The sequence below is a fragment of the Myxocyprinus asiaticus genome, chromosome 25 (assembly GCF_019703515.2).
Source record: "Myxocyprinus asiaticus isolate MX2 ecotype Aquarium Trade chromosome 25, UBuf_Myxa_2, whole genome shotgun sequence".
NCBI classification, from domain to species: domain Eukaryota; kingdom Metazoa; phylum Chordata; class Actinopteri; order Cypriniformes; family Catostomidae; genus Myxocyprinus; species Myxocyprinus asiaticus.
In genome coordinates this window covers 43078976-43089662 of record NC_059368.1, presented here as the reverse complement: position 1 = coordinate 43089662, position 10687 = coordinate 43078976, and the positions used below count along the sequence as shown (strand labels likewise).

Here is a 10687-nt window from a genome sequence, read left to right as displayed (position 1 = left end):
ATTGATAGTAAAAAAGAACTTAAATATTGATCTGTTTCTCACTTACACCTATTATTTCGCTTCTGACGATATGGATTGAATCACTGGAGTCGTATGGATTACTTTTACGAAGTGACTGTTTGCACTCAAATAGTTTGGTAGAAACACTGAAATTAAAGACAAACTGCACTCCTGCGTGTTGTTTCAATGGCCTGGTGTGATAAGTGGTTCGATTTCCACTTTTGCCTCAGTTTTTCACATCCTGTTTCCTGTCTCCACTCTTAATATTTCCTTTTATACTACTACTAATAATAATAAATAAAAAATAATATAAAGGGTGATTTCCTCCCAGTTATTTGGTCACTGTGAAGGTTGTGGAGTTGAGAGAAAGGTTTGATCCGGGTAAAATTAACCATGTTTTTTAGTAATATTGTAGTAACCATGTTTTTTGGCGGAAGCCATAGTTTTAATGCAATTAACCATGGTGTTACTACTGTAATATGTTGTTAATAAATTAATCATGCTTCAATTTTGTGGTTACTATGAATTTACTACAAAATACCATGGTCATACTATGGTTACTGTAGTAAAACCATGGTTAATTTTTGTAAGGTATGGCTAGGGTTAGGTTTGGATTGGTGTATGGTGTTTGTGGGACTCTTAATAAACACAATAAACACACTGTAGTGATGCCCCTATACTGTATGTTAGTATTTAATTAGGGGTGCAAATAGGATCTGCCTTTATGTCACCATTCACTTGCACTGTGAGGACCTACAGAGCTGAATTATTCTTCTAAAAATCTTCATTTGTGTTCTGCAGAAGAAAGAAAGTCATACACATCTGGGATGGCATGAGGGTGAGTAAATGATGAGAGAATTTTCATTTTTGGGTGAACTAATCCTTTAAAGGCCTTTATAGATCAGTCAGGTAGGTTGTAAAAACAACACAGATTGTACTTGACATTAATTTACAGAGTTTAGCGATACATTTCTAAACTACATTTACGCATTTGGCAGACTCTTTTGTCCAAAGCATTTATAAATGCATTCAGTATTCTATATGGATGAGCCTTTGGAAACTAGACAAACCAGGACGTTTGCCAGCCAACCCTAAGCCAATCATTCATTCCACTGTTGAGTTATTTTCATTTTTCACATTCACATAGGTGGTCATGTGATAGGCTATGCGTCATATATGATGCGCACTGCGAGCAGCATATCTCACATGCACACTGATGGCACAGCATCATTCCATACTAACCCTGAGACTGTGCATACTAAACTCGCACTGCAGTGGGACCGGCTCAGTTCTGGATCATTTCACACTGTGCGGACTGTGAAGGACACCTGCGTGAACTATGTGAAGGTAAAACAACATCTAGCAACTGTTGCGTGTTTTATCAATTATTAAACAATTGCTCCGGTATTGTAACGCTATATAACGCTTTCGTACATCTCTTTCTGAATATTTTGGCATCAACTTTTCTGTTGTATTTGCAGAAATAAGCAGTTTATATAATAATGCGCGCCATGCAGGTTATTCAAGCGATATGAAATATTAAATGATTATTTGTATTTAAATGAATGAATCGTTAGTTCACAGTGCTACACACTCAGATAGATGAATTAAGCCTGAATTGAACTTCTTTTATGCCGTACAGTCAGTCCTAATGCACTTTTACACAGTGATGTGAGCACACAGGTGGAAATTATTTGCACACACACGTTATGGTTGTGACCTGTAGCGGTTTTAACCACCACGAGGAGCGCCCGTTCCGGTTGAGAGGCTGAGCAAAAACCGCTTGAAACGTGACATGTTGTTTGGGGTACACGTGCGGCGCGAACACGCTGTTAGGTTTGCCACTTTTTACGTTTTAAAATAAGGGACACTTAAATGAGGGTGGGATCACGGCCCCTAACCACATCCTCCACAGTTTTAGCAATACATGCGTTGAGTTAATATGAGTTATTAATGAAAAATGTATATCCTTTCTTATATGCTGAAATTAGAACTTTCCTGACCCCTGACTTATATATATATATATATATATATATATATATATATATATATATATATATATATATATCTTTCATATGTTAAAAATATATTTATTTTTATCTTTTCGATTATTTGTCTCCTTTATCTTATTTATGTATACATTTTGGTTGGTTTATGCGTATTTTCTTTTCTTCACCTGTACTTTCTTTATGACTCAGTGATTGTATTCATACATTGTTTGATCTTATTGAATATATATATATATATATATATATATATATATATATATATATATATATATAATCCACAGTTTTAGCACCATTTGTGGACTTTTCGGACGGTCCTTAACCCACCATAGGCACATTTAACAACTTATATCAATGTTAAATTAGCGATCTGGAACGATTTCACCGTGACGCCATCTGACCAGCTTAAATACGGGACAAATCGCGTCGATACGGGACGCATAATTTTATCGTTAAATACGGGACGATCCCGTATTTTACCGGACAGGTGGCAACCCTACGCAGTGTCCTCAGAGCGGTCCACGTTAAAGGTCCGCCGGGTTTTCAGTCAGTTTTTCGAGTAGGATTTTGTGTTCGGGTATACAATCTGTAAAAATATACTGCAAAAATATACAGTCCTTCTGAACTTGTTTCGCCCACGCGCTCTCACTCACATACGCGCGAACGGATGAATTAGGGGCTGTTCACACCGAACGTGTTTTTGCGTGCGTCTGCTCTGTTTTTCCCGTTGTAAACGCGCACTGAACGAACATCCATACCTGGACGCTGTTTTTTCAGTGTCTTACGCAGGACCGGCATATTATATATTTTAGACACTGTGTCAAGTCACTCCGCGGAATACATGCACAACTCGCCACGGGCCCTACCAAGAGCGAGAACCACATTATAGCGACCACGAGGAGGTTAGCCCAACGTGACTCTACCCACCCTAGCAACCAGGCCAATTGGTTGCTTAGGAAGCTTAGGAGTGACTGGAGTCACTCAGCACGCCCTGGATTCGAACTTGCAACTCCAGGTGTGGTAGCCAGCGTCTTTGCTTGCTGAGCTACCCAGGCCCCCAATTGTTGTATAACCCCTACCTAGTACCCTAGCTAACCTGACATTGTGTATAATAATAATAATAATAATAATAATAATAATAATAATAATAATAATAATAATAATAATAAAAAATATATGTGTAGCCTATATAGGGGAGCCCGGGGCTAGTTGTCACACTTTTCACTCCAGTATGCACAATATTTTGCAGGGAAGGTTTATTTCTATATGTTATGTTTCTATAGCCATATACCTTAAAGTCTTGACTACAAAAAAAAAACGTAACCTTTTTGTTGGGGGGTAATTTGTCACAATGGAACTTGCTATTAATGAGCCAATTAAAGGCTGAAAACAGTAAAGAATAAAAAGAAAAAAAAATTGCAAAAGGTATCAAACAAAAACAACAAACTAGTGTTTTCGCCGGCTAATGCCGAAAATAATCATTTTAAACACGTGACAACTTGCCCCGACCTGACATTTATGGAAAACACAAATGTGGTTAAAATGTACCTTCAATATATAGCCTAGTTGACCCTTTACTGAATAAATGTCAGTGTGGTTTTATTGTGTTATTTACACTTATTTACACAAAAGCAATAGCACAAATATGATGATATTGAAAGTATACATACATACACACATTTTTATTATCCACAAAAAATATTCTAATTTAAGAGGTTAAAGAACTAGGTGTTTGTAACTAACATACAAAATTACTGCTAGAGAAAACAAACATATTGTATGTGTATTCTGAGTTTTGATTCAAAACCATATAGTTATTGAGATATAGCCTTTGTGACTTCACCGTGTGACAGCTAGCCCTGGTCTCCCATGTATATAAAATAGCTTATACATTTTTACAGTCTTATTATATTTACAATTCGTGGATTCAGGGTTTATAATAATGTATTTGGATTTCTAATTACACTTTCTGATTTTATTATATATATATATATATATATATATATATATATATATATATATATATATATATATATACACACACACTACTGGTCAAAGGTTTTGAAACACTTACTCATTCTTTATTATAATTATTTTTCATATTTTAGAATAATAGTAAAGTCATCAAAACTATGGAATAAAATAAATGGAACTATGGGAATTATGTTGTGACAAAAATCCAAAATAAATCAAAACTATGTTATATTTTAGCATCTTCAGAGTAGTCACCCTTTGCCTAGAATTTGCAGACATGTACTCTTGACATTTTCTCAACCAACTTCTTGAGGTATCACCCTGGGATGATTTTTAAACAGTATTGAAGGAGTTCCCATCTATGCTGGGCAATTAGTGGCTGCTTTTCTTTATTATTTGGTCCAAGTCATCAATTTAAAAAAAAATTTTTTTTTAATTAAATTTTAGTTTTATAATGACATAAATTAATATGGTGGCACAATTAAATTTTTTCTACAAAACTAATTTCAAACATTTAAGCATATGCCTTCAGATCAAAATGTTTTTAAGATCATGACTGAAACATTTCAGTCAAGTGTTTCAAAATTTTTGACCGGTAGTGTATATACCTTTCTGTCTTAAAGAATTGTATTTTAGAATTTTACAGATTTCATTTATTCTGTAGTTAACCGTAGCATGTTGTTTTAGGTTGAGTCTCAGCTGCAAGCATCAATTATTCAAAGCTTAGTCTCTTAGAGTAATAATCCCCAGGTGCCCATCCATGCAAGAAAAATAACAATAGCAAAATACAGCTGTATGATGGCTTGACTCAGAGGGCGTTTATTTCTGCACTCAGTGAAGCATCGATCGGGCCGTTGAGAGCTCGATATTCTCTATTATCTTGCATATGTCACAGTCAAACTCTGCAAAGTCTTATTTGAACAAACATTCTCTCTCTTTCATCCAATAGGGTTCCTATAAAGCATTGTTTGACCATGCTGTTCCCTGCCTCAAAATCCGATGTGAAATCGGTTCTGGAAGGAGTAGCAGAAACCACATTCAGGACCATCACGTCTGGACTGCAGTACTTTAGTTCTAACGACATCAGCTTTGATGACCACATCATTGACGGGGACTTTGGCAAAGGTGGATACCCTCTGCAGAAGCCTTTCTCGGCCTACCGCAGAAGCACTTTCTCGGATAAAGTCGCACCGGATGAGGAACTGATCCTGAAAAATATCCCATTTTATCCCACTAACAGCTCAGATGGATTTGGAAACTGGAGTCTTGGAGAGGATGGAAGTAGCCTCCAGTGTGGGGAGAACTTTATGGACATGGAATGTTTCATGATACTGACTCCTAGTCAGCAGCTCGCCGTGGCCGTGTTGTCGCTCACACTTGGCACTTTTACCGTGTTAGAGAACCTGGTGGTTCTTTGTGTGATATTGCAGTCACGTACCCTTCGCTGTAGACCGTCCTACCATTTTATCGGTAGCTTGGCCGTTGCAGACCTACTCGGTAGTGTGATTTTCGTCTACAGCTTCTTGGACTTCCACGTGTTTCACCGCAAGGACAGTCCGAATGTGTTTCTGTTTAAACTGGGCGGTGTAACGGCATCTTTTACCGCTTCTGTCGGAAGCCTGTTCCTCACCGCCATCGACAGATACGTATCAATACATCGCCCGTTGGCGTATAGGCAGATCGTGACGCGCACCAAAGCGGTGATCGCCTTCTGCATGATGTGGGCCATCTCCATCATCATTGCCGTGCTGCCGCTGCTCGGATGGAACTGCAAACGGTTAAACTCGGTTTGTTCAGACATCTTTCCGCTAATCGATGAGAACTACCTGATGTTCTGGATCGGTGTGACCAGCGTTTTGGTCATATTCATCATCTATGCTTACATGTACATCCTCTGGAAGGCCCACCACCATGCGGTGAGGATGCTAAGACGCACATCACAAAAAAGCCTGGTCGTCCACTCCTCCGACGGCACGAAGGTCCAAACCACCAGGCCAGATCAGGTCCGCATGGACATCCGGTTGGCCAAGACGTTGGTTCTAATTCTAGTGGTGTTGGTGATCTGTTGGGGGCCTCTTTTGGCCATCATGGTGTATGATTTGTTCTGGCGAATGGATGACAACATTAAGACGATTTTTGCATTCTGTAGTATGCTCTGCCTGCTCAACTCCACCGTTAACCCAATTATCTACGCTCTAAGGAGTAAAGACCTCCGCAGGGCCTTCCTCACGACCTGTCAGTGCTGCAGGAGCACCTCCAGCACGTCACTGCAGTTCGACAACAGCCTGGAATCGGATTGTCAGAGGAATCAACACATCGCTGCAAACCGTGCTGCTGAGAGCTGTGTGAAGACCACTGTGAAAATTGCCAAACTGACAATGTCCGTCTCTGCTGAGACATCGGCCGAAGCTGTTTGAGTGTGTTTTTGTTGTTCAGCTGGCGATGTGGATGTTGAATGAGTGTTGTTCTGATTAGGGTTCATATAGTTTTGAAGATTTCACTAGTTTCTATTTCAGTTTAGTTTATTTTGTTTTGTTTTATTTGTTTGACAAGTTTTAGTTTCAACCATTGATCTGTTGACTCCTGGGGGTCAATGAAGGTACTGCACGGGGCAGCGGCAAAGCTTGCCTTTTCCGTAAGAGGGTGCAAGTGAAAAAGACACTAGAAACTGGATAAAGCCTATAAAGAATTGTGAGGAAGATCCACAGAAAATGAAAATGGCCCACCTTATACAGTGACACAGCACCACTAACAAGTCCATCTGCCAAAAACACTGTGGATCTGTGATTGGTTGTTTCACATGTCAATCAGTCTGCAGCTTATAATGGGGTGTTTTCTTATAGTCTAAAGTCAGGATTTGGAGATTATACAGACCATCCAAAAATGACTTAAAATATGAAAATAAAATAAATTTTCTCTGTAATTGGAGTTTTAATTCGTATTGTTGTGCATATTTACAGTTTTTGTTCTTTTGCAGTTAACAAAAATATTTTTTTCACTGCTACTTTTGTCTTTATCAATAATAACCTTGGTTCTGATGCACAGCGTCTTAACAAAAAAAAAAAAAATTATAATAATTAAAGTGTCTGTTCTTGCCGGTCATGCATAAAGGACAAAGGTCAAAATACAAAGCTGCTTATGTTACCACTGGTTTGGTGAATTCTTCAATACAACATCTCTTTTAAGTGCCGAATTTTTCTCAAAAGAGGTAATCGAATTTGTTGGGGCTTTTTTCTTTGTTGTTGTTTGCCATTAAATGTCATTGAAACATGTAACTGAAAATGTGTGGATAAAGTGTGTACTTAATGAAAGTTTATATTTTTATACTTTGAATTTTTTGTTTTTGAACAATGATATCTCACATGGGATTAAGGGGCTAATTGTCTTTTTCATATGAAAATCCTGTAAGTATTAATATAAAATATATAGTTTGTAAATATGTTGTAAAGCTATGTGGTGTTTTTAGTGTATTCAACATTGTCTAGTTGCCAGTGAAATACAGTATGGAATTTGAAAGTTTTTTAAGTGAACGGAGAGCATTTTTTTTTTTTTTTTTTTTTTTTAAGTTCTGTCGCTACTGAAGTACATTAATAATTTAAGGTAGAAATCAAGATATTTGTGAAGTTTGGTTAACAAATGTATTGAATCTCATTTAGTATATTTGTTGGGTCCTCAGGTCCATTATATTATGATTTAGTGTTAATGTTGTGCAGACAAAATAAAGGATTTTTGGGGTAATTTGTTTTACAAGATGGATTGAACCAGTGATGGATTGTGGTTTACTATCACAGAACAGTGACATTTTAAAACAGAAATAATTGTGTTCTAAACCTGATTGTAAATTGTTTATTTTGTCATTCTGCTGTACTGTATTTTTCTGAGATGTAAAGTATAAATAATTGTACAACATGGTGAAGTGGGTAATGCCATTAGTGGCACCAAAAGAATAACAAAACATAATGACAGTTTTCAAGCAAGTTTCCCAAACAATCCCTCTGCCTGCCATTGGTTTAAGAAACAGATTGTCCCACCCCACACTCACACAACTGGTTGAGTCGTTGTTGTGTCTGACTGGTTGGGATGCTCAAACAGACATAGACAAAGTGTCATAGTGTTTACACTTTTCAGGATGTCAACCTACTTACTTACTGGCTTATCATAGTTGACTCTTCGTATTAAACTTGGATACAGAAACAGCCAACAGCAAGTATTTTAACAAACTTTAAAAAAATGATTTACACACTTCACCTTTAAACAAGGCTGACTACAAACAGCCTGCTAATAAAAATACATCATGTAGTTCAATAACAGTTGTAAATATCCATAATGAAAATGTAAATATCATGAGTGTTCAGTAATATTCCTTAAATCGTGATATACTGTAGTGTGGTGGCTCTTTGTTTGCCCTGTTCAAAATACAGCATTGGTAAACTTTAACAAAGATTTACCTACTTAAGTATCAAAGCTTAAAAATCATAAATTGTCAAAGTGGCTTTTGTTCCAAAGTACTTTAAAGTCTGTCAAGGTGATGTCTTAAAATACAGTAGCATACATTATGGCTACTCACAGTCTCATACACTTGTGTCACAATTTAATGTTTCAAATTTGTTTTAAATAAAGTCAGTACTGACCAAAGAAACTGTGTATGAGAGAATTTTGTACTTAAAATGATTATGCAAGCCTCATATGCACTAAATTATTTAGTGTTGGATGAGCTTAAGTCGTGGTGACATTGGAAATGACTTTGCTCCCTCTTGTGGAGAGTTACATCTTAATATTCAACCAACAGTTTTATCAAAAGCAACACGTTTTAATGAGAGCTTTATGAATTCAGTTATTTTCAGAATTAAGGTATTACGTAATTTATATGTAGATACTGTACTCTACATTATCTCATTATTACATTAAATTATTTTATTATTTAAAATATAAAATTATGCAATGTAGCACTAATTATAAAAATAAATAAATAAATATTTGATTACAGAATGCTGCAATAGACCAATCAAAATCAAGTATTTCAGATACTTGTTAATATGTCTCAACTAATATCTAATATTTATGTTAACATTTTGAGTCAAGTAATTTTTATTTGTATAGCGCTTTTTTACAACAGACATTGTTTCAAAGCAGCTAAAGGAAATTATGCTATAACAGAAAAAAAACAGCTGCAATGGTTTAAAAAAAACTTAATTGTAGATTGTGCCTAAATAAGTAAATAATATTTGTATTTAGACCCCCAGTAAGCAAGCCAAAGGCAACTTTGGTAAGGAGGAACAACAATAACAAAAAACGTCATGGTTACTTGTGTAAACTCCGTTCCCTGATGGAGGGAACGAGACGTTGTGTCGATGTAGTGACACTAGGGGTCACTCTTGGGAGCCCGAGACACCTCTGGTCTTTGATAAAAGGCCAATGAAAATTGGTGAGTGGTATTTGCATGCCACTCCCCCGGACATACGGGTATAAAAGGAGCTGGTATGCAACCACTCATTCAGGTTTTATGCTGAGGAGCTGATATAAGGTCCGGCCATTTCAGCGGGTAGTTCAGCATTGTGGCAGGAGGGACACAACTTCTCGTTCCCTCCATCAGGGAATGGTGGTTACACAAGTAACCATGACATTCCCTATCTGTCACTCACTCAACGTTGTGTCGATGTAGTGACACTAGGGGTCCCTATACGAAACGCCACAATTGGCTGAACTGTGTTACGTGAACTGGCGGTGTGTGGTGGGCAGACTACTGTGTGCCTCATAGCCAGCACAACAGGTCGACACATAACCACCCCTAACATAGTTATGAGTGTCGAACGGCCCTTTTTGGGGACAAGTCGACTACCCAAGAGATAGAGACAGGCTTAACCCAGTCGTGGCCTCTTTTCCCCTTCTCTTTTTTCCACTCCCTAAAAAAGAAGGGGGATTATCCGACTGGGCCGCCAGGTCTAGTCGGGGGGTGTCCCTCCCAAGGGGAAGACACAGCGGAGACCACACCTCGCCCAAAGAGAGGGGGGGATATTTAAGTGGAAGGATACATCACATGGTCTTTCCAACCATGTGGAGAGTCTTCAAGGTAGATCCTGCCCAATGGGGGAAGAGTTACTACAAACATGGAGACTGGGGCAGAGGGGCTCTGCCCAAGGAAGACGCAGTTTGCCAACAGGGAAACGAATTAGCGGAAGATATATATCGCATGGGGTTAGCCTTACAGGGAACCGCCACATGCGGAGCACCTACCCCAGAACAGGACTCTTAGTTAGCACGTGTACTGGGCCAGCAGCGAATCTCTCCGAAAACTCGACTGCCACAGGGCTCGTCGGAAGTCAACCAGGGAACAAACTTGTGAACACTACTGGGAATTAATGGCGCACGTCTTCAACTCAAAAGGAGGTGGAAGGCGCTATGTGCAAGCGATACACCCGGCTGGCTATCCCGGGCTTATCCGCTTGTGTTGCGTGCCACTCCCTGGGATGAAACCAGTTCCACCCAGAGGTTGTAGAACCTTGCAAAGGTGTTGGGTGTTGCCCAGCCCGCTGCTCTGCAAATGTCTGTTAGAGAGGCACCCCTGGCCAGGGACCAGGAGGCCGCTACACCCCTGGTAGAATGGGCTTGTAGCCCTACCGGGGCGGCATATCCTGGGCGTGATATGCCATAGTTATGGCGTCAAAGAGCCAGTGGGCGATCCTCTGCTTGGAGACAGCGCTTCCTTT

The 10687-nt window shown here is 38.6% G+C and overlaps 1 protein-coding gene across 1 annotated transcript; it reads left to right on the top strand.

The window, feature by feature from the left end:
* Positions 1-1219: 1219 nt before the first annotated feature.
* LOC127415834 (cannabinoid receptor type 1A-like) lies at positions 1220-8606 on the top strand. The gene is made up of 2 exons (XM_051654817.1): positions 1220-1347; positions 4930-8606. The coding sequence occupies exon 2, from the start codon at positions 4955-4957 to the stop codon at positions 6395-6397; it is 1443 nt and encodes a 480-aa protein (XP_051510777.1). The 5' UTR covers positions 1220-1347; positions 4930-4954; the 3' UTR covers positions 6398-8606.
* Positions 8607-10687: the final 2081 nt, after the last annotated feature.

Coding starts and splice junctions, on each gene's coding strand:
- LOC127415834 (XM_051654817.1), top strand. CDS start 4,955: ATGCTGTTCCCTGCCTCAAAATCCGATGTGAAATCGGTTCTGGAAGGA.